The 25,281-nt window shown below is 38.9% G+C and overlaps 1 protein-coding gene across 1 annotated transcript in view; it reads left to right on the plus strand.

Annotated features, from left to right (window-relative positions):
• Positions 1-2,767: 2,767 nt before the first annotated feature.
• The window catches only part of mtmr11 (myotubularin related protein 11), a 37,806-nt gene continuing 15,292 nt past the window's right edge, over positions 2,768-25,281 (plus strand). The window contains exons 1-8 of the mRNA XM_062423070.1: positions 2,768-3,227; positions 11,015-11,084; positions 21,011-21,147; positions 21,246-21,315; positions 22,091-22,230; positions 22,650-22,734; positions 24,613-24,760; positions 25,165-25,252. Coding sequence (XP_062279054.1) covers positions 3,171-3,227; positions 11,015-11,084; positions 21,011-21,147; positions 21,246-21,315; positions 22,091-22,230; positions 22,650-22,734; positions 24,613-24,760; positions 25,165-25,252 — 795 coding nt within the window. The 5' untranslated portion in view covers positions 2,768-3,170. The remainder of the gene's footprint in view (positions 3,228-11,014; positions 11,085-21,010; positions 21,148-21,245; positions 21,316-22,090; positions 22,231-22,649; positions 22,735-24,612; positions 24,761-25,164; positions 25,253-25,281) is intronic.

A 25,281-nucleotide genomic window follows, 5' to 3' on the forward strand; every position in this document is an offset into this window, starting at 1 on the left:
ATGAAGTTGGCAAAAAATAGGTGTAACACAGAATTGGGTGATAATTTATACAATATGCTTTAAACAAACCAGATCGGGTCAATTTTTACCCAGGAGGACGAAAATTGCACAGTCGACACAATTAAGTATCTTATTATCGTCATCATTATCATTATTATTATTATTAAAAACTGAGCTGCAGGGATGAAAAACTCACAAACATGTCAATGGAGTAGAAATAAATTAAATATGAAGATGGACAAGCTTAGCCTCATTTTATATTGTTAGTAGTTATCTGTTTCGTTCTGTATTGCCCTAACCTTGTTGCATTATACATTGTTGAATACCTCCAGCTCAGATGATGCAAGGTCCTGTGTCTGGGACTGTTTTATGTATTAGAGAAATCGGAGACCCTTATGTAATATTGAACAGTTTCCCATGTGGTCAAAAATCCAGACCTCTCTCTATTATAGTTCACAAGGACACTGTCTCCCCACCTGTTCGCCCGGACAGACTGACGCTCAGGATTATTCAGACTTTCCCTGTTCTAGCTGAAAAGGAATTTCTTCTGAATTGGCCTCCTGTACTGGTTTGAAAAGCGAGAGCTATTGGTGGTTTCTTGTCACGCGTTTGGATGAAGAGAGACCTGCTGAAGGATCACTAAAAGGTACTGCTGAACCAAAAGAGGCCGTACATGGTAAATTAGCCAGAGTATTTCATTTTTCAGGACAGGTTTTGAATGAAGGAAATGCTACGAGGGCCAAGAGTTTAATGATTTTATGGATCCTGGCTGACTGACTGACAGCTACTGCCTCAATTCAAACCCTCAAAAACAAGTTTTCCTGAATTCAAAGCCAGAACACCCACTCTGAAAAGTGAAATTGGCTTATTCATTTTATTAAGTGTGTGCATCAGGAAAGCTGTTTCCATGGATATAATTAAAGGCCAAACAGACATGCAGACAACCGCTGTTAGAGACCAACATGTGAACCACTTTAAACACATTTGTCAGGTGTGTTAACAAAGGACACAGTTATATGAAAAGGTAATTTTATATCAGAACAAAGATGATATAAACAAGCTTGGACAGCATAATACATAAGTTTAAGGAGTCTAATATGGAAATAATTATACAGTTTAAAATGACTCGCAGTGGTGGAAAATAACCTGTACTTTCCACCACAAGTATTCTACTTAAGGTAAAATACCAATACAGCTATGTATAAATACTCCAATACATGATAAATCCTACTTTTATAAAAGTACAAAAGTATTGGAAGCAAAAATTACCTGAAGTACTACAGTAAAGGTAGTTAAAGTATTACAGTAAAAGTACATAAGTATTATGAGCTTGATGTAGTTAAAGTATTACAGTAAAAGTAGTGGTTTGGTCCCTCTGACTGATATATTATTATACATGACATCATTAAATTATTAATAGTGAAATGAAATGTAGTGGTGTGGAAGTATAAAGTAAAACAAAAATGGGGATACTCAAAATTAAGTACAGTACTTGAGTATATGTGCTTAGATACTTCTCACCACTGCTCATAATCAATGTTTTTATACTTTTTATCCAGTGATTTTCTGTCAGTTTTGGGGCCCTCCTTTGGTGCACTTTTTGATTATTATAGCCTATATGACATCATTAGATTATTGAAGCATCAGTGTTACATCATCATGTTACTGTTGTAGCTGCTGAAGGTGGAGCTAGTTTTTAGAAAAAATGTTTAAGAAAAATTACTTTAGTCCAAAAGACAAAAAATGTGGGAAACCACTGGTTTCCTCCTTTAAGAGTGTGTTGTATCTTAAAGCTTGTTATATTCTCCAAATCTTTATATGAAAAGGTACGATAGATGGATAGATAGATGGATAGATAGATAGATAGATAGATAGATAGATAGATAGATAGATAGATAGATAGATAGATAGATAGATAGATAGATAGATAGATAGATAGATAGATAGATAGATAGTCACTTTATTGATCCCAGTGGGAAATGTAGGTTTTCAGCAACAGTAAAAAAGACAAGAGGTGTAAGAGTAAATAAAACTAATAACAAGATAAAAAACATTATGTAATGTCTAAAACGTAAATAAGGATACTAACATCTGTAATAAAAAAAACACATAACCTAATAAAGTGCAAGTTAAAGAATAGAAACCTTTGTACTGCTTGTGTGCTGATTCAAAAAGTGCAAAGTAACCCTTAAACAGGCAGGAGTGGAAAATAAGATGTTAGTTATTCTTTTTATTTACTTTTTATTTACTTTGATGTTACTACACATCTCATTTGCACCTAAGTAAACATTTCCACAAGTAATTTAATTATTTTTAAAAATATATATATTTTGGGTTTTATGAGTTGCATCTCCACAAAGATACGTTGCCTTTATTGACATTTTAATAAAATGTAAATATCTCCTGGTGCACTTTGCCTGTTTAAGGGTTAAGAATCAGACGGACCAGTGTAGTGGAGTATAAAGTACAATATTTCCCTCTGATATATAGTGGAGTGGAAGTATAAAGCAGCAGACAACGAGGATACTAAAAATTAAAATAAATACTTCTCACCACTGCTCACAATGAGTGTTTTTATACTTTTGCTGTCAGTTTTTGGTGGCCCTCCTTTCCCCCCTTGCCTCACTTTTTAATGTTCCAGATGTACTGGCCCTTTAAGGATTTCCACTGCTGCACTTACCCCCTTTTTTCTCTCTCTCTCTCTCTTCTTCCACCAGTGTGTGTTTCACTATGGCGAACGAATAAACAAATAGAAAGCGAGCAATGGGCTGCAAAGCGTCACTAACAGTGGACACGTCTCTCTCCTCTCCCGGTGACTAACCCTCACAACATAATTATTAATAGTCCGGTGACTGATGGTCGGTTTTCGTGCAGGGTGTGCGCTTGTTTTCCGTGTGGTGACCAGAGGACTCAGAGGAGGCTGTCAGTGGCGATGAATAGCGATGAAAACAGCGAAAATAGTTTGCTTTGCTACATTGAACACCTCTGTTGCTACAAGCGTTGCTGGACTCCGGACTCTTGTTTTTTTTAAATGCTTTTTTGGGGGGGATTAAAATGGAAAGAGGACGGCGCTAAAACAACACAATTAACCTGTTAATAATACTAACATATAGTTTTTTTATTAGGGGTTTATTTCAGCTTCTTTTCTTTATTTAACTCGAGTTGAAAAGATGTTGACTGGATCTAAAACCACGTTCAAAGTCAGACAAATGCTCCCAGATATCAAGGTAAGGTCGTATAATGATGTTTTTTTGGCCCTGTTGAGTGTAATCCTAATCTGACACTAACTCATTTATTTAAAATCTGAGCCTGAGCTACTAATTTAATTTAGAAAAAGACAAACTCTTCTTTAATGGTAAATTGTCTTAGTGGTAATTGTGTTTTGATGCACAGCAGATGTTATTTCTTATGAGTAAATGCAGTTTCCTTTTTGTGCAGCTACATTATTAAAAACTATCTTTACATCTCTGTTTTTGGACTTTACACTGTAGTCAAAACTTACATGTTGCAGTTGAGTAATGATTTAAAAGTTGCTTTAGCTTTGCTTTAGCACTCCTCATGTGATTAAAAATACCAAAAAAAAGGGGGGGGGGGGGTTGCAAGAGGATGCAGGAAACACCAACTATCATTCAACATGCTGAGCTTTTTAAAATGAGCAGTCAGGTAGTTTTTTGCAGTCTGGCTGGATTATAAACCTGCTGTTCCCCCTCAGAGATCCCCCCTCCCAAAAGTATATGAGTATATTCAGTGTGTGGATGTGTAGATGTGGATTGTCCCGTGTGATTTCTGCTCACAACTCAGGATGGCAGTTTTACAGCAGGAAAAACTAGGTTGCCGTTTCCTCAGGGAGATACAAGAAGAATACATAGCATAATTTAACCAATCTTTCACATTGCTGCACACAAAGACAAATTACACACACAACCATCATCTCTGGAGATTTATGCATCCAACACAATAGTTTCAGCTGCTGCAGTTTCAAAGCCTGCATAATGAAAACAGTGAACTCCTTTCTCAAATCTGCTGCTCCTTCACAAAGGATCAGATGTTCTTGTTGAGAAGCATCTGAGAGGATAAGTGTGCACATAGGTGGACTCAAAGCATTGTGTGCACACAGTATGAATGCGTTCCTTTGGGAGCAGACTCTCTCTCTCTTGGCACCGTCTTTACGTTGCCTGGCTTTTTTGTTTCCTCCCTGGTTATTTTCAGCAGCCGCGGGGGGAGAAAACGAGAACAGATGCCCCTTCACTCTGCCCTCGGGCGAGGCTCGTGTGTTGTGTGGAGTGTGGGGGGAGCGGTTAACATCTGTCTGTCGCCATGGAGACAGCAGTTGAGGAGGAGGTGGAGGAGTTTTGAATTTGATTACCTTGAAATGAGATGCTCCGAAATCATCGCAACCCCCCCTGCCCCCCTAATCATTAGTGGGGATCCACCAGTGTCCAAGTATGAGAATGTGGCTCAGCATAAGATATGATAATGTAGTGGTGGGCTGTGTGTAGATTATATGCACGGGCCACCCACACACTCATGTGGGTTTCCTCTCAACAAGCACGCGTTAAGACCGCTATGGAGAACTGAATCCAATCAGTGGCTGAATTTGGACCAGATGGTAGTTGCAGTTTGCTTGTACTGGTGAATCTTCTCTTCTGCTATAAGAGTGTTGTACTTAAATCAGTTTGAGTGATATAAACTATGAACCTTGAGAGCAACAATAGCAGTACATAAATGCCACTCAGTCTAAAACCTTAAAATATTCTATTTGATGCCCATTTTAGGAGCTGGAACCAGACATTGATTGGCATTAGTTGCACATGAAAGTCTCTGCAGCTCTAAATGCGAAGCTCAGTCCTGCATCTCGACAGGATGGCCGGCATATTCGGGCTTATTTTGGCTCTGTCTTATCCCCTAGTGTTCATTCTATCTGCATCTCTCAGCTAAGCTTTGAAGCAGTCAGCATGAAAGGCGCACACAGCACAAAGCTCCAGCACAGAAGCAAAAAAAAAAAAATGCCAGAGGAGGAATCATCTGAGCTCTATTGAGAGTGGCTGAAGATGCACAGCCTGATAGGAGTAGGCCAAAGCAGCACAGACATCCACACCCATTCCCCTGAGTCGGACGTCACAGTCACTGCCAGCCTTTGAGTTTATAAAGCTTCCACCACAAGAGCACAAAACAATGGGCTCTTCTTAACGCCGGAGCAGATTTATGGTCCCATCAGAGGGTGTATCGATCTGGCGTCGGGTGATAATTAACCAGCAGTGCTATTTACTAGAGAAAGAGCTTCTTCCTCTCAAGAAGCTGGGGTCATTTGTCTGCTCTTGAGTGTAAAGAATGATTCTGATAATCTCACTTCCGGGACCTGAGCAGAGTAATTGCCCGACGAAATAACAATTTCATACGAGAGACGATCAATTCCACATTAGATTTTTTACTTTAGGCCATTAAGGTGACACTCATCTGCATTGATGTGCTGGTTGTGAGAGGTTTAAAGACGCAAAAGTGTTCTCCAGGGGGCAAGAGGTGTAAATGCAGCTGTTATTGGTGTCAGACATGTACATTTTAACGGTCTGTCTAGCTAGCCACTAATTAACACTTCTGCCTATAGTGGCTATAGACCCCAGAACATCGAGCATAGTGTTATGTGTTTGGTGTCAAGGCCCCACTGACAGGCATTATAGTGAATGATGAAAAGCTGATGAAGATGCTGTCAGATCAAACAATGTGTGTGTTTGTATATAAAGAGTGAACAGACAAAGAAGACTACTAGTGTCACCAGCAGGTTGACATATGTAGTTCAGACATTCATTTTCCTCTTAGTAATCTCTAGAGTTTTAATATTGTGCCATGGCCAGATCAAAATTGTTAGTTTCTCCTCCATGTTGGCGTGCTGATGTTAGCATTTAGCTCAAAGCAAGGCTGTGCCTATTATCAGCCTCACAGACTGGCTAGCATCACTGTGTCTGAAATCACTCCTTTATTCACTCATCCACTTCTCACTGTATAATAAACACTGAATATTTCACTCAGTAGTGAGCAGCAACTTACTTTGTCACACCATTGTGGAATATTTTAAGGCGCTTTATAGTGGATATATTTACACACTCGGCATTCAGACTCAAATAAAATGGCAGAGAGTAAATGTAGTGCACTATGTAGTAAATAAAGTGATTTCAGACACAGCCTTAAGGGCCGTCCACACTAAGAACGTTAACTATAACAATAACTATAACGTGTTCCAGCTGTGTCGGCTAATGAAAACAGATAGGCTATTGATGACCTGTTACTACTGTATGTTGTACAGAGAAAGAAAAAGAAAACCACAAGAGTTCACAGGCGGGTGCTGATTCAGTGTGTTGTTCATAAGTATTTCGGGACACTAGTTTGTTGTGATGTTTCAGTATTGACAGACCAAACTGACCTGACCCACAGCAGCAGATGTTGAAGCAGCTTCTTTTGAGCTGTGGCAACGACACACAGTAGGAGCACAGATCTGAAGCCCAAAAGATCGGCTAACTTTATTGTTTTTTCACATTATAACAGAGTTCCAGCATCTTTGTATAATAAAGAGAGACAAACCTTTCTAAAGAAATCACTTCTGGGTGTCATTCTGCTCCAATTTACAGCGCAGAGAGGAGCAAAGCCGCATTCAAATAGATACATTTAAATAAAGTCATCAGTCGGTTTCTAAAATTTACTGTAAATATCAGGCTGGATGCAGATTATGTTGTCCTGTATGGTTTATTGGAAGGATTTTGATTGGCCGTCATTGTTTCTATCGTTCATCAAATCGCTCTGAAAGTGATCCAACGATATCGCTCACCACTGTTGTTGTCGTCATAGTTGTGGTGTAGACTCCGCCATCCACTGAAGTTAGAACTATCTTTAAAACTAAAACTCTTCTCATGTAATCAATCAAAGCCTCAAACAGTGTTTTATCTGTCAACAATGCACAGTGCTTTCAAAAAAACTAAAAGGAGGAGATAATGAGGGTGCAAATGTTACGAGACAATGAATCACAAATTACTCAGCAGGGATACCATTAAAAAAGACGGTAATTACCCATGTGTTTCATGCCTAGAAGTCTTTACAAATGGAAGACGTGATGGTATTATAACGAACAACTGAGAGTGCGACACTGCTGTGAACTCGCATGTTGAGAAATGTTCACGAATGAGAAGCTACAACAGGCGAAGTTACGCTAATTGCTGCAACGAGGTTAAAAGCCGGATGTGGTGTGATGCAGAAATTCTCACATTAAATATTAACCACAAAGAAATCCCAGTTCATGAATTATTGATTTATTATTTTACCCTATATGTCAAGATCTGTCTCTGTTATTGCTGTGTTTTCTCACATTGAGACTGAAATGCAGCTTTTATTTTAATACACGCTAGACTAGATCATTTATTTCCACTGAGGACTTAATTCTGTGTTTTTGCTGAATATGATGTGAGGTTTTCTGTTTCTACTATAGCAAATACAGTATGTTTTTACAGATCTGCTTCTGAGGGAAAGATGAGGAAATAAAACAAAGGCACCGCTATTGATAACCAGCGACACGTCTACTTTATTTCCGTGGATAAAAAAAACAACAACTCGGAAGTTACTGTGAAATGAAAAAAGGGAAACACTTCAAACTGAGTCATATTTAGCAAAACTACCTCACGTCCTCATTTCCTTTTCTGAGCCAATCCACAGTGTCATGTGACTGTCCCCCTCTTTCATGTGAGGAAATGGAAAGCACAATACAAAAACATCAGCTTTGACCCTCTTTTTTTCAGTGGAGTGAACAGTGGCTGAAAAGCTAATGTATATTTTAAGAAGCCACAAGCAAAGCCTTTCTCAGACAGCAGCTTTTAAAAAACAGACTCAGTAATTCAGTCTTGTTTGGAATTGAAAATCAAATACTTGAGATACTTGAGACTTGTTTTTAATGCTTTTTTGGTTTCGATTTTTATCCAAAAAAGGTGGCGACATGCCTGAAAGTTGCTTGGAAACTGAATTTTAGACACTAAGATGCTCCACTGTCCCTCTAAACTTCCCATTCGTCCCTCTTTCCATGTGAGTTTTTTCTTGTTTTGGGGAAAGAGAAGTATGTTCCAGACGCAGGAACGAGCACGCTCACTGCAGAAGTCTGGCCGCAGCAGCGAGGGGAAGCCATGAGCAATGGAAACTGCAATAAGGCCTTGGCCACTGTCCCTGAAGATGAAGGGAGGGTGCGCAGGAGGGCAAAAGTGGGGCAGAGAGGCGGCGAAAAAGGGGGAGAAAGAGGCAGTGATGTAGCAGCAAATAAGTGAAAAGTCAGCAAAAGAGATAGCTCTGGAAACATGTTTTTTTGTGACCTAGAGACTTCTGAGCAGCCTTACTTTGTCCTCATTATGTTTAGGTTTATGTTGAGATGTTATCTCACTCCTATTTTCCTGATCTCTATGTTTGCAGTAGCTCTTTTCAAACTGTCACATTCAATGAGTCACATTAATTTTTTATTTGTGCTAGAAGGAGCTCCATTCACGTCACCTTTATCACATTGTGTACATAGTTTGGCCTGCAGTGGAGTGCTACTTTAGTTTGTGTATTGAAGTCTTATCTACCGAGTTCACTTGACCCTGAGGCGCAAGTTTCACAGTCTTGACAACCTTCAGAGGACAGATCTGAAGGCGCAAGACTCACGAAAAGAAAAACAAAACCAAGATCTGAGTCGCCTCTGATGTTCTTTAAAAGAGAGAAGAAGGAATTCAGCTGTGGCTTTTCTGTGGGTGTTGATGGAGGAGACAGGGAGGAAAGCAAAATACATTTTTAAGCCAGATGAAAAAAGAAAAAAGAAAACAACAACTGAACAATACTCTGGCTAGCTCGAACTCTTGTAAAATGTTTATTGTCCTGCCTTATAATTAAAAAAGACTTGTTTTATTTCTCCAGAGGCTTTGGCCTTACAGTTTGGTCAGTAAAGCTGCTGCAACTATAAACATATTCTGAATGTCTTAGAATAAAAACAACCTAGAAATAGATGTTGAGAAGGACTCTGTGATATTGGCTAATTCCTGTTGTTTTAATACAGACTTTGAAGTTGGAAGTATTGAACCATTTTATTCCAAAATATTGGACCAAAGCAAACTTACTCACATGATATTGTTTAGTACTTACGTTATTTGGATTGAACCTTTCATAGTCAGGCTTACCCAGCCTCGGTGTAGATGACTAGGAAGTAGTCCCATTTTATTTTCATAATCTTCCTTCACTGAATGGGTATAATGTTTAGTTTGGCAGTTATTATGAATCATTGAATCATTGTCTTTGCGTTATGTTGTTGTTATGTTATGTTTGATGTTCTTTCAGTATAAAAATGTAGGGATGAATTGAATTCGAAGCTTTGTGATTGTCTGACTGGAAGTATTTTCCTCACTTTTAAAAAAAAGTGAGGAAAATAAAAAAAAACTGGTAAATAAGTCACACTGGTTTATAAGATGCACTCTATTTTGGGGGGTGTCATGCAAGAAAAACATTTTTCTATTAAAGAATGGTTTATTGGAATGCACCCATAGCTTATACAAGTTACTCCAAAACTTTTTCAATCTACTATTTTCTTCTTTTTAAAACAACAAAGTTAGTGAATCTAGACAGTGCAATAAAAGCTTGTCATCTCTGCGCTTTTGCACATCAGCCCTTTACGGATCTGTAACCCAACCTCTCTCTGCATTTTACTGGTGTATAAGACGTAGCCCACTTTTAAATGAAAAGAAATTGTAACAAAAGTGAGTCTTATATACAGTTTTTTTTAGGTGTTTTACTTTTTTTTGTGTGTGACCTGGATGCAGACTGATAGGAGAAAAAAAAGAAAAAAAATCACAATTTTAGCGTGTTTATTGTGAAACCAACACTATATTTTGCACTGTGGGACCAACGTAGGTATTAAACATTTTGATGTGAGACTGAAGTTGTGTTCTCACATGCAAAGAAAACATCCAACCACGAAAAAAAGTGTGATTTTACCACTTTTTTAAAGGAGCAATGGTTCCCTTTGTTAAACGTTCCCTTTTTTAAATGATTTTTATGGAGGTCTACGAGCTCAGAGTTTCAGGTTTTTACGAGCAGGCTGCTAACACAGAACTCGCCACACTGCAGAATTGTTAGCACAACATTTGCAGCTGAGTGGATTCATTGTTATTGCTCACACGTCCTTGCTGACTCAAAGAAATACCGCTGTTTTGCGATAACGCCGGTGCCTTTAAACGAAACCATGATTAATAGTTTCATTGTGGGCCAGAGTTGCTGAGAGAGAAGTTTGAAACTCTACAATGTATAGTTTTCTTGGAAGTCAACCCAGGCCTTTTCCTCCTATTTCTGTGCTACTCTAAAAGCTGGTTCACCACCTGTATAATCACGTCGTCCTCTCACATTACAGGCCTCGGCATATTATGGGATTTCTAGACGATAAATGTAAATGGCCTTCACCAAGGGGGGGTTAGTGGCAAAGTTAAGTGGATCCATATGTGTTAGTAGGCACACAGTGTGATTATAGTAACTCTCTTTGCTCTGTGAGGCTAGATTGTACTTGCAGAACAAACTCCAGTACACAAGATCTCATGATTATCACAGAGCAGAGGAAGGCAGGAACAAACAGCAAGCAATGGAAACTCAGAATCACAAAGCATTGTGTGGTGGCTTTGTTGCTTTGTTTTTTGGAAAATGGGTCCACAGAGACGAGCAAGACTTTGATGAGAGAAGCAGGCAGAGCCATGATTTAAATGTACCCAAAAACAAAAGTGACACGAGGCTCTGTGTGCGTGTGTGTGTGTTCTGTTTAGTCTGTTTATTTCTTGAGTAAACAATGTGAAGATTCGGTGGCGTAGGTTAAAAATAGAGCAGTAACCCTTTCAAATAAACTGCTCTTATAGTCTTGTGAGGTGTGTGTGTATGTGTGTATAACAAAATGCTGTGTGTGAATGTGGTCACCTCTTTAACAGCAGGGATTACGTGATGGGTGTTAATGTCAGCTCTGTTTTCCCCTTCACAGGAGAGGATGCTGAGTCAGAGCGGGACGAACGCAAGGAGTCGAGATGTGTTCGGACTACGCTGCCTACCAGGTAACATTGTTCTGTCATGAGCTAAAGGAGATAAAGTAAATGAAAGGGGGAAAAGAAACACACATGGGTCTCAATGTCTGAAGAAGAAGAAAAAGACACAAGATTAGATTAAAACACAATTATTATCCCCTTAGAAAGGTAAATGAAGTTTCTATTTAAACTAAATGTACATAAGATATAAACTCAAGAAGATAAAACCTTTTATCAGGTCTGCTGCCCCATGTGAAGGTGAAAGAGAATGAGTGAGAGGGAGTGCAGTCTTTAAATAAGGCTTGAGTGCACCAGGTGAACTCAGTCGGGACAAATAGGGGTGACGTAGGGTGAACCAAACAGCCAATTAGTGAGAAGGAAAGGCGAAGAAAGGAAGTGAAGTGAGAAAAGGGAAGTGGAATAAATAAAAGAAAATGGTGAATCTTTACTACAGTGCAGGAAGCCAATAAAACCTATAAGTGCTCATCGGGTGACTCCCCTATGGTAAGACATATAAAGACTTAAGAGTAAAGAAATACAAAAGCTAAACAAAAACATAAAAAAACTAAAGTGTTACAAGTGTATCAAGAAAGGTGACAATTTATCAATGCATGGAATATGATAATAAACATTTTGCAGCCAAACGCGAAGTCATTAAATAGTAAAACACTTAGCGGCACAAACTTGATTCAATACTTTATAACATCTGAGAGAAACCTGCTGCTGCATTCATTGTTCTCTGTGGTTTAAAATGTCCATATTGAACTCTTAGCCACACCTGGACCAGGAATGTCACAGCAGGATACTTTTTTCTCTCGTTGAGATGGTGAAACATCTTTTGTTAAAAACCTGAACACGCAAATATTACCTCGATGAATACTCGTGCAGCTAAGATCCAAAAAATCTTGCAGGTTTGTTGTGATATGAAATGTAGTCAGATGTTAGTTAGTAAAATGAAATGTTTTTTGTATGTGAGTAAAGGTCAGGTGCTTACTTTGTAACATGTACAGTTACTAATACAAGTAAAGACTCTTCACTACTTCTACAATTTTGAGGTTGACTTATTTGTCATCTTACAGGTAGTTTAATGGAGAGTTGATGTTGTCTCTGTACATTCAGTGGGCTGACTGGTCCAGTATGTGCTAGCTTGGTGTGGGGATACAGTTTGTGTCCTTAATCACTCTCTACTTTTTTCACTCCATTGTGTAATATTTTACGGGGCTCTATATAGCGGATATATTTACACACTCAGCATTTGGACGCTCAGATAAATGGGTGGAGGGTAAATGTAGTGCACTATATAGTACATAAGGAGTGATTTCAGATTCAGCCTCAGTTTGTGGACATCAAAAGACTTGTCAGCTAAAATGCAGGACTCACGAACAGGTTTAGTTCAAAGTTTGAGGCTGTGAGACCGAAGCAGCTTCACTGACAGTGACAGTGAGTTAACTTGAATGCATCATTTTTGGACAAACATGTGCCGACGTGTTCATCATCGACACTAATCATACGTGATCTCCTGATTGATTTGGCTGTCGTCAACAACCACATATACCCCGTCTCTTCTTCTTTTTCTTTGGTTTTACTGGTGGACTACAAACAAACTTTAAAGATGCACCTACTGCACCAGTGTGTGTAACATGGTGCTATTTACAGACAGGTCTGTTGCCGCCAGAAATATAAAACCTTGTAGCTGATGGTCCAAACTGTTGGCTGGCTGCTAAAACTGTTAAAGGTGCAGTTTGTAGAATTTAGTGGCATCTAGTCAAACAGAGTGGGCAGAAATTAAATATGATATTAATAATAATAAGTATGTTTTAATTAGTGTATAATCACCTTGAAAATAAAAATCATTGTGTTTTCATTAGCTTAGAATAAGCCCTTTATATCTACAAAGGGAGTGGGTCCTCATCCACGGAGCCCGCCATGTTGTACCGCCATTTTTCTACAGTAACCCAGAAAGGACAAACCAAACACTGATTCTAGAGGGACTTTTTCGTTTTTCATGAGTTATGCAGCGACTGTCTTACATTTAACTTGCGTGAAACTCGCATGAAACTTGCTGTAACTATTGTTGCCAGTATTTAAAAATGGCGGGTTTTGATTCTTGTGTGGGACGTCACGCTCATGACTCTTCCAGTGACGACACTCTCTGACCAATCAGTGGCCGGAAAGTCTGTTGACGTCACATTTTAGTATCGGCTCGGCTCGATTGGAACTTCGCCAGAGCAGCTACTAAAAAAGTACCAGGTACCAGGTACTATCCCTAATGGAAAAGCAAAAAAAAGTCGAGCCGAGTAGTGCTAGAACTGTATAATGGAAAAGCCCCATTACATGCTTGAAAGAGGAGGAGGATGAGGGGAGGAGTATTCATTTTGTTGCAGTCTGTTACTGCTAGATGCCACTAAATTTTCCACAGACATTGCACTCCTTTAAACCACAATGTCTTATTTGCTTTTCCCACACATATTAGATGGTATAAAGTACAATTATTATTCTATTATGAGAATTATAAGTGTTGCTGCTGCTCAGATTTCTTTCTTTCTCCACTCACTTTAGAAGAAGGTGAATTTGTGCTCTCCTTTCTACACGTGTTAAACATAAAAGATGATCCTCCAGGTATGTCTACCAGAATCCTTCAAGGACCAGCCTAAAATCCCCTTTCCCCTCAACTGTTAAAGCCCCTGCTGCAGAGAGCGTCTATAAAAGGTCAACCCTCTTAACACAAGTGATAATCTGCCAGAGAGTGGAGACACAGAAAATCTCTTTTCCTCTCGCTGCTGCTGCTGCTGTAGGTTATTTCTCAGCCGTGTTAATGTTCTTGTGTCAGCAACCCTCTACAGTACAGGAGGGCCTCGATCTGAGACCGGCTAATCTTTAACACCATCAGTAGTGACTTTCAGCACTCTTCACTAAAGCAGATTCTGTGTGTGTGTGTGTGTGTGTGTGTGTGTGTGTGTGTGTGTGTGTGTGTGTGTGTGTGTGTGTGTGTGTGTGTGTGTGTGTGTGTGTGTGTGTGTGTGTGTGTGTGTGTGTGTGTGTGTGTGTGTGTGTGTGTGTGTGTGTGTTGTCAAGAAGCAGCAGAGGCTGGAAAGTATTTGATCAAAACACACTGCTGGAAAACAAATTAGGCCGAGTAAGGGAATGAAATAAGGAAGGAAGTGTTTGTGCGTGTGTGTTTAACATGTGTGCAAAGCATGAACGTGTGTCTATGAGTATTTTTGCATGTGTGAAAGCTCAGTGTAAGCCTGCAAAGTCACAGCTAAACCTTACTGAGATTTATTACAAAGAAAACTAGTGAAAAAACGATTAAAAATAAATAGAAATTATATTTTTAGAAGAAGAATCATCATAAGGTGGAGCTGAACCTGGATAAAGTCAAAAAGGAGCACACCCACCTTATGAAATCCTCTAAAACACAAACACAAACACACACACAAACACACACACACACACACACACACACACACACACACACATACTGTACAGCGATCCTATTCTTAGCTGTTAACATTTTACTGTGAAATGTCGTCAGTCTTTGCTTCTTCTACTTCTCCTTTTTTTGGTCCAGTTTTTCAACTCCATCTCCATTTCCAACTCCTTCTTACTGTTCTCTCATGTCTCTCCTCCTTCGCTTTTTTTTTCTCCATTTCCCCCTTTTTCTCCATCATCATTCCAGGCCGATTAGAAACAGCTGTCCATGAGAAACCTGTCTTATATTAAGCAAGAGAGAGGAAGACAGATGAGCATTGGCAGGAGTGGCAAGCTTTTTTAAAACTGTTATCCCCTTTTCTTCTTCTTTTTCCATTCAGGTCAATATTAGTAACTCTGAGCTAAAAGTAGTTTTTAGTGTGCTCTAAAAGTGGCATTTAGATTTATTTTGGGCATTTTCACAAGAAAATAGGGATGAGAACAGGGATAGAGATGCAGGCTGTGTGAACATTTTTAAACGATAGCTGGAAACATATTCATTTAATCTGGATTTGAATTAGTGTCATTTTATTTTTGTTTGTATATTTGCTGTTTTATTGTCTTGTATTTTTATTTTTCTCTATAAAACAGTTTGAGCTACATCCTTTTTATTATTATTATTATTATTATTATTATTTTATTTTATTTTTTAAATATTTTTTAAACACATTCAGATTTTGCTGAGGAGAAATCTGTCCTTTGGCTGCGTGTTGAGACAATTTGTGAGAACAAGTTCACTTTCAGACACAAAGGAGTCGCGAGTCAGCGTTACCGGCTCATGTTGCACCTCTGGATCGTCGCCTCCCCCTCTCTCTCTTTCTCCCTTTCTCTTTTTGAAACACACACGCACACACACACACATGCACACACTCTTCGAAAGGATGGTTCATTTGTCAACCCCGCGTCAAAAAGCATATTCTTAGTTATTCCGTCAATAACAACACAATGCTGTCATTGCATGATACGATTAAGTAACTATTCATTTAGTTTGTGTTAAAAACTAGGTGCACTGACAAGTTGAGGGCTACCATGTTGATGACAGAGTCCAGCATACGTTTGCAAAAGTTGTCCCAGTTCTCCCAGTACTTAACGGGCAGCGTTCAGCGTCGGTGTCACATGAGAACGCTGGGAGAAGGACACAGGACCGCAGAAACCGAGCCGGTCTGCGGGAGGCCAAACAGGTCAGGACAGCTCAAACAGCCATAGGTAGATCATGTACCTTTTCAATGCTGTGAGAGGAGGAGGATAAGGGAGGATGGAGGGAGGAGGGGGGAGGGGGTATACTGTCCACGCACACACAATGCCAAGAGGCCGGGACCCCCTTCAGAGCAACTTCACAATCCCCTTTCTCCACAGTCTTATGTTACAGCAGGATTTAAAACCCGTCAATCAGCTTTATTCCTCGTTGATTGATGGACAAGAGACCAGGGCCTTGATATACTTGGGTTTCAATTTTGTTATTGAAAGAGAGAAACCTGTGACCATTTTTCTGCGTAGAGTCCATGACTGGACAGCACAGATATAACTACATTTACATATAATAATGATAATACCTTTTATTTAAAAGCACCTTTCTAGACACCCAAGGAAACTTTATAGAGTGAGTAAAAACAATCCAAGAAACCAAGCAATGAAAAAAGAAAATGGCAAGCAACTATAAAGGGGCGTTCAGACCAAAAGCGTCTGACGCGAAAAAATCGCTTGAATCGCTTCTATTGTGCCGCTTGATCATAAATATCAATTTTTGGATCATCGCTTCATTCGCTTCATTCGAGCTTGTGACGTCGGGAAAAACTTGCCACTGATTGGATGTCATCGCGCGATGCCGCCTGAAAAGTTCAATTTTTCCAACTTAATTTGTGCTGCTTCAAACCTTTGATTGATTGATTGATTCATTCATACATTCGCTTCAGACACTTCATTCGCGCCGCCTGATATATAATCGCGTGTTATCGCGCCATTCACATTGATTTTCTATGTAGACTTGCTGCTCAATTCGCATCAGACGCTTTTGGTCTGAACGCCCCATAATAGGATAGATGCAAGGATATGTAAGGGTTTATCTGATAATCAGTGTATCTGCAGAGATATAGTGGATAATATTGTTATTTTTTTTATATATCTGGTTTAAAAATGAATATACATTAAATGATTAATGTGTTAGTTTGCTGGATGTCAGTGACAATGTGAACAATTTATAAAGGCAGGCTAGAGAAGTTTTGCTTTTGTTACTTTACAAGCTAACCTTAGTTAGAGTTAGAGTTAGTTGCCATTTTGGAAATTTAGACAGACTTGGTGGATGTGGTGTCATATGGTGCTTTGTGTTTTTGACTGTAAAGAAAACAACCAAAAGATTATTAGGAAGAAGACCCCAGACATTTAGAGCAGTTTATAGAGAAAATACACCATTACCAGCTGATGGTCTGTAGACATAAACATATTTGTACTCTTAGATTTAACTCAACATGAAAAGAGCTGGGTATTGGTACTTGATACCTTTTTAAGGTATCGACGGAAATAAATCGATACCAAGTAGTATCAAAACGTCTCCCGTCAAATGATACCTGCAATCGATCTTTTTTGCACTCAGAGCTAGAAAAATATGACTATTTGTATGGACTTGCTCACGGCCAATCAACGCAAGCGTTGTTTGATTAATAAATATTGATAATTTGAAGACTTTCAGAATGCATTTATGTAAAAATCAAATCATTTAGATGTGGAGGAGTGGTGACATTTTATGCAATGTAATGCTTCTATTTTCATCATAGGTATCGAATGAAGTACTAAATTGGTATGGGTATCACTTTAAGGGTACTTGGATTGGTACTGGTATCGTCATTTTTTTTAAACCAGCCATAAACATGACCCATTCCTGCTCTTTACTTCTCCTCTCAGTATGTTGAGGAGGGGCAGAAACCTTTCGCCCTGCACGCATCCCAGCTGAAAATGAGGAACAAATGTGGATGAAAACAAATAAAAAATGGGCCGGGAGAGAGCATGTGGTTCACATCTTTCTCAGCTGTATTTTCTCAGGCTGATCCTCCAGGTCGCTCTTGCATCACATCCAAGTCAAGGACCACAACATCAATAGAAGCAGCTGAAACATTAAAAGAGGGGGATGGGGGATGGGGACTGGGCGGGGGGGCTTAAAATTAAACTTAATGTGGGAAAAAAAATACTGTTTATGCCTGGCAGTTGCCAAAACATTGCAACTGCTTTCATATCGTGTACATTTTAAAACAAAGAAACACATGATTAAACTACTTCCCAGTACCTCCTAGTAAATCACTTTTCTCAGTATTTAAGTTAAAATGATTTCTTCTACTCTGCATTATTGGCATGTAAGACCCTACTCCTTTAAATACAAATAAGAAATGCCAGTAAATGCTTGGATTTCAGTGTAATAAAACTGTTATTCGGCGTGCTGCCTCGAGGCACATACTCTGTTGTTATTTTCGCCCCTCTGCTCCAACCCAGCATTTTATTTTTTATTTATTTACCAGCTGTGCACGGAGCGAGCTGTCAGCGGCTGATCTAAGCTGTAATACCAGTGAAGACTTTAAAGCAAATACAGCAATCTGAAATCAAACACTCATTGTTTCTTTTGTGTCTTATTATTGTCCGCTATATTGTTGTCATGCTCAACAATAATGATACTAATAATCCAGCTAACTGTGGGGCACAACCAGAGCACAGCTGACCAAAACATCACTGTCATATTCACTCAGGCTCACAGACCAATAAAACATTTCACCTAATTTATAATTAATCCTTAATTGAACATACTGTTCATATTCTGACTCATAATTAGTCTCTACACCTATTCACATTCATAAATTCCCCATCAGTTATTAATCTTATGAAAAATAACAGTATTTAAGGGTTAATGTAAAGGGTTAAAATAGTGTGGCTTTAATCAGTAGAAAAGCTACAAGTGCTATAACGCTGTGCTAGTACTCTGTGTGCAGATTTTCCAGGAAAAACATAAAGTTTTATTGGATTAAAGGACAACTGTGTCATAAAAAACACCTTCACTTCACTTGTCCACCTGACTCACGCTGGGGGCTGAAACACCTGCCAGCACAAAAACTTCTCACTATGTCACTAAAGAGTGCAAAGAGGAGCAGAACTTCCTCTTCCAACTCCCCAAAGTTTACGGCTGGAGGAATGTTTTAGGCTCTGTTGCACCCTGGGGAGACATTGAAACCAGGCATGCAAAGTCACAGATTGTCCCCTCCAAAACAAGAGTTCACTTGTGTTCAACTGTGTTAAGCGTCTTAAATCTCTGTAGCTAAGTTCATGTGTGGTCGGGGGTTTAATTGATAATTCCGGTCTAGGGTTTTCATGCGAGACCGAAGGGCATAAAGTATAATCATAGAGCACGCCCAAATACCAAAAACTCCTTGTGCAATCAGAAAATTATGGTGTTGGAAGCGAAGGCTCCTCTTCCTCTTCCTCAGCACAGCACAAACAAGTGTTTCATGAGTAAAAATGGCTGTTTCCTGTTTGCGTTTTTGGTATCCCCCGAAACATTCATTAAGCTTAAGAGCCAGGGGTGTCATTCTGCATCCAACACGCCTGCTGTTATTTCCTACTTCAGGTCTGCGTTAGTTTCTTCCACATGTGAGCAGTGAAGGAATGTCATGGTTTGGTTGTGTTTTTTTCAGTTTCGAGGAACCAGCACTTCTTTTTTTGGTCTTTTTTTTGTGTGTGTCTTTTTCTTGGTATTTTGAGTCAAATATGAAAACATTTACCTTGCCATGTGTCTCTCCAGACACTCTCTCTTGTCATGGACAAAAAATGCCATTTTTTTTCTCCACGTGTACCCTATCCCAGACTCTGTTGCCATGGAAACCCACAGTCTTGTTGGCAGAGGCTTTGTGCTCTTGCAGGAGGATGTTATAAACGTGCTGTCTCACTGCTGCTGGTGTGTGTGTGTGTGTCTGTGTGTGTGTGTGTGTGTGTGTGTGTGTGTATGGGCGTGTGTGTTTTGGTGAAATTGTTTTCCGTTTTTATTTCTTTGACAGTGTTTATGCTCGTCTGTGTTTGTGTATGAAGAGAATTTTTCCGAGGGGAAAAAGGTTTGTTTTTGGAAGCTGTTATCCTGGAATTTCAGACGACTCTCTGACTCTCCTCTCCATTTTAACTAAAGAGAGAAGGATTCATCACTCTCAACAGTTTCAGTAGATTACTAATAAAAGTCCTGCACAGTATGTCAACCTATCAAATATTAATAACTTCCAATTTTACTTATATAGCACTTTAAAAACAACATAGATTATCCAAAGTGCTTCAAACGGAGGAATAACACACACACAATAAAATAAATCAGGTTTTTAGGTGTTTCTTAAAAGTCTTGATGGTGGGGGGGATGAAGAGACTTCCACAGTTTTGGGGGCAGCAATAGAGAAGCCCCCCCCCCTATAGCCCTCAGTCCTGCATCTGTGGACTGACCATTTCAGATATCAGATTTAAGAACTGATTTAAGATCATCTCAAATAGCTCATACAGTGGATTTGCTACTTGAGTAGCTCATTTCTTTTATTTCAAATATGTTGAAATAACAAAATAAATATATATAGGTAGGGAAATATAACAACATAGAAATGACAGCAAACAATAAAACAATAACCATTCAATGTTTGAAAGGGTGCACAACGAAATAAGTAACTTTTCTAGCTCTACCCCTTTTTTAAAGCTCAAACAATCAAAGTAAAGCCAAAAAAAATCCAAAAAACATTCAAAACAACACAAGAGAATAAATATCTCCTTCATTGAGACATCAAGCCTTCCTGCACTCTTCCCACACTTGACTGCATTACCAAACTTTGCTTTGCTTTTAATTATAACATTAGAACAAGTTAGATTTCTCCTAAATTATCCACTGGACTCAGTTTCTAAAGCAATGCAGATCCAGGATTGTGCTTCATTTTACATCTGTGACACCTGCTTGTAGTTTAAATTGTGGGTTTTATGAGTTTCAGTATTTGAGTTATGATTATGAGTTCCAGCTCATGTACTTAATTTTTGGTATTTCACTTGTGTAAATTTGTCAGCATTTACCAGCAAACCAAACATGTGTGTGTGAGATGTGATTCAGAACTGAGAGTTACTGTCATTATTTTTCTGCTCCTCTTCTCTGACATGAGGCCTGAGGACTAACAATAAGCGACTCTGTTGAGTACCTTTTTTTGTGTGTGAGGGTGTTTGTTACACCCACTCCCAGTAGCCTGCTCCTGAACTTTCATGCTGTTGTTTCTCCGTCCATGCACTTCCTGTTTTGTATCCTCACCAGCAGCCCCCCTCCACCCCTCTTTATACACACAGTTACGCAATTTTACACAGATTAGAGGTCAACAACTGTTATAATTAGATAAAGGTAAACTAGTACAAAGGAAAAACTCATCGCCTGACATTCAGCACCCGTAAATTACAACCAGTAACTAACTTCTGTACTTCTATCTGTCGTGTTTCCGTTCTAGGCGAGTGTGTGCTTCAAAGGGCCGTTATGGTGAGGAAGAAGTTGACTGCAAGGGAAGGAAGAGGATGGCTGTCTGGGACACTCTTTTGTACTCACTTCAGAGTCGCCTTTGTACCCCAGGACAGTCCCAAACCTGATGTGAGTCCTTCACAACAGTTAAAATATATCATATGGTTTAAAGGATGTAAAATGTTTAATGTAAATTTAATTTGTTACACTTTTTTTCTTAAATTCAGGACAATGCAGATCCAGTGCTTTTAGGAGATCATGATGTGGCTTTGGCGTCCATAGAGAAGGTTGTGGTTGGTAAGTAACATTTTAAACTTAAAACAATATCACACTCAGGTTTAATATCATTCTGACTGCACCAATATTCTTTTCAACATACTGTTACTATTTTTATTTTGATGTCCTATTGTTCGTATCGCTTGTTTTACTTCCTTATTATTTAATCTACCTTATTTTTTTTATTGATGCTCTTTCTATTTTTGCTGTCCACTTTGCTGCTGTAACAATGTAAATTTCCCTATTGTGGTTGTGGGACTAATAAAGGATTATCTTTTATTTTATCTATTCTTATCTTATGCACATTGGCGCTCCCTGTTTCGGTCCAATCACGGACTAATAAAGTACACATAAACTAAATCATGCTACAGCAAATAAGGAACAAAGTGATAGTGAGCTTACTGTATTATATGTGCTTGACAGTGGAGTCAGTTCAGAGAAAGGCTGTTTCACTTTCTACTTTATTTATTATTATTAAGTTAATTTCAATTCAGGTTTGACCACTTTATTAGATTTCTTTTTATTAATATGTACATTATAATTAAGACATGAGAAAGCTGACATGTTTTACAGTTAAAAATGGATCCAGAAGTGATGAAGTAGCCCAAATGTAGTGTGATATTTCAAGTAATTAAAGCACATGACTTGGATTTTTGCTATAGTTGATTTGTGCTAAATAACATGTTTAAATGTCAGTCTAATAGAGTGCACTGCTTTTTGGCTTCTCTGTTAAAGTTAATTAAAACCTACATACTTTAAATCTCTTTGGTCCCCTGACTCATTTGTCTTGTTGCAGTGGGGCCAAACAGGACCAAGCTGGTGACCCCAAACTCCTCGCTGAAGTTCACACCAGAGGAGCTTGTGCTTTACTGCAGGGACCTGCGAGTCATCTGCTTCCTGTTTGACCGCCTCACTCCTGACGCACAAGTCATAGAGGTGTGTGTCCATCTTTTAATTTTTAGAGGAATTTAGTGATCTCATTTAAGCATGAATAAAGTCTGACAGAAAGTGAAATACAGATCTTATGAGTCCAAAACCTCAGAAACAGATCACTTTTTATGAATGTTTTTCATGTTATTTTATGCAGTTTTTGTTTTGTCCACTTGTTAATCTAATCATTTTTTTACTCTTTCTAAAATCTGTGTGTTAGCATTAGTGCTTGCAGTCTTTCGATTTGTGCATTGTGTTATATGAAAGTCTCTTGTTACCGTTGTACTGTACATCAGAGTCTAAAAACGTCCCCTAGAGAGGCTGATCTGTGCCGAAGACCGTTGATCTGACACTGCAGGGCCTCGGTGTTGAAAGCTGATGACCTTTGTCATGTTGATGGGCTCACTGTGCTTTCCCCTCCTCAGATGACCTACACCATCGCCAAGACCTACCAGCCTCTCAAACCAGGCTCAGTTTTGTCTTTCCAGAACGCCGCCCTCGGGAGTGTAGGTGAGTAGCTTAATGTATGCGCCCTCACGTACGCAACCATTAATTCTCTGCCTGTCACTGATACAATACCTTATTAGTCTATCAGTCAGCAGCATGTCTGTCATTCTACAGATGTGGGTTTAGTTCATGCCTGAGGACATATAGGGTTAGTTTAATCAACTGTGGCTCATATCATTTTGGCTTTATATAATTAAGTCTTAAAGAGAGATATCCTAGAAAAGGAATACATATTTCAGGCCTTATTTGTGTGTCTTATTTTTGAGTATCATAGCGGTCTCTCTTTTCATATCTGACAATTTTAACTCTTAATTTGGAATCGGGACCCTACAAAGGGTTTGACAACCCTACCATCCCCCTTAATCACCAGCACACACCCAAACTCAATATAACAGCAGCACAAAACACAACACAGCAAGTTACAGTTTCCACAATGTATTTACAGATAGTGAGAAAATAACACACACTCAATACTTCCAAAACCACAGTGCACTTTTCCTTTCTCAGTTCACACAGTCGGTTATTTGGTTCCCCCAAATTGAGTTCAAGTGTACCTCCTGTTTGTTTGTGGATCTTTGTGATGTGATCTTGGACTGGCACACTCAGTCAATCGGTTATTCTGGGTTTTTTTTTTCTCCTGTGCATATTTCACTGTAATGAATATTCAAAGAAATAACAGCTCCGTGTTAGTGAGAAGCACAAGCCACATGGATCACAAAAGTATGCAGTATGACTTTGTTAGTCATCTGCTCGACGTGCTCTGTAAAGACTTACAGATTTTCTCCTGGTGTGTCTTCATCAAGTTTGTTCTTACTCCAATTGTACATCCAGTCCAGCTCCAGAAGAGACAGAATGTACCCAAAGCTGTGATCACTGTTTCATCTTTCTATTTCTGCTTCCTGCTGCACCGTCAAGACACGATGTTACAGTTTTTTAAACCTGGGGAGACTATTAAACAGGAAACTTCAGGATTTTCTGAACAGACCGTGATGACATATAAAGTTCAAATCCTCTCCTGTTGGTAAAATTAGAAACAGTCTCCTCTGTGATGACGAAATTTAAAAAATGCCTACTTTGAAACCATATCCAGATGTGTGTAAATCTCTCCGTGGTTTGAGAGTGAGGCTCAGTAAAGGTTTTAAAAGCTGATCTTGACAGCAAATGAAAAGCTCAGTTATAGTTAAAGATTAAACCGCCATAATTAAATGTAATAATATGCTGTCAGAATGCAGGAATCTGACTTGTTTGTGCTTTTTAATGAAACTTCAAGAAATAGTACACATTTTACATCTCACTAATGAAACTACAAACTCTCAACCATTGTGCTGGACCATATAGTGAAATATGAGCCTGTCTGTACAATACATTATGATATGTAGACGCTATGCTGGGCTTACCAGGCTGTAGCTGACTGTCAGCTGTTGGATAAATAATGCAAAGCCCCCCCCCTCTGAAACAAGTCTCTATACGACCTACATCTCAACTTTGCACCAAGGGTCAAGTGTGTCCGGTGTGTGGTTGGTGCGCTGAAGACGTCACTGTTCCAGAGATTTAATAACATAATGAGATATAAGCAAGCATTTTAGATGTGATTCGGTTATATTCATAACATATGCGTTATATTCAAAATTTCAAAGTTTTCTAAAGATGTTCTATTATGATAGTTTGAATCACTCACTCAACAAGTGAATTGGCATGATTTTAACATTTTGATCTCCTTCTACTTAGTTCAGTTGATTATAATAATTAAAAAATCTAATTAAAAAGTCTCTTTAAATGTCATGAGCATCATCAAAGCAGTGATCACACTCAGATATTTTTTGCATCTGAAAAACAAACCTCAGTGTAAGTGTGAAAGCGTGAATCACTGTCCTTCACCAGAAATGAAGCAGTTTCTAAGCAACCGCCGCAGAGACGCCCACATGAACTGGTTTGAATCCGTCTCAGACTGGGAGCAAGAGGTGGAGAGGTGTGGAGCCACCGGCTGGAGAGTCAGCTCGGTGAACGACCGCTTCGAGATGTCCACAAGGTAAATTCACACCCGAGCTGACTAGCAACCAAATATGCAATGTTGTAAACACACACTAAATATTTGTGTCTGTTCTTTAAATACAAGTTTAAATGTGAAGTATGATGTATATTTTTACATTACCTCCTCTTTAATTGTATCCACCACTAACAAATTTTCTTCAGGAATGTGTGAACACATCTGTTTTCAGGTCTTTGACCAGAGAAAATTGACTGAAAATCCAAGGCTAAACTCCTTAAAAAAAACAAAACAAAACAAACCACACACACAAAGTCAATATACTCAATGAATGTGAAATTTGTTGGCGTATTCAATAAAAAGAAAATCTCACCCATTTTTTTCCCAGCATTTTTTCCCCTGTTTGTATTCTGTCAATAAAAACAGCATTTTCTGTTTCCTGTTAGCCTGCCCAGGTTCATCGTGTTTCCACAAAAGGTTTTAGACACTGAGCTGAAGAAAAGCTTCGCCCATTTCAACGAGGGACGCATCCCAGTGAGTGCACTTAGTATCCAGACACATTA

The sequence above is a fragment of the Scomber scombrus genome, chromosome 7 (genome assembly GCF_963691925.1).
Source record: "Scomber scombrus chromosome 7, fScoSco1.1, whole genome shotgun sequence".
Classification (NCBI taxonomy): domain Eukaryota; kingdom Metazoa; phylum Chordata; class Actinopteri; order Scombriformes; family Scombridae; genus Scomber; species Scomber scombrus.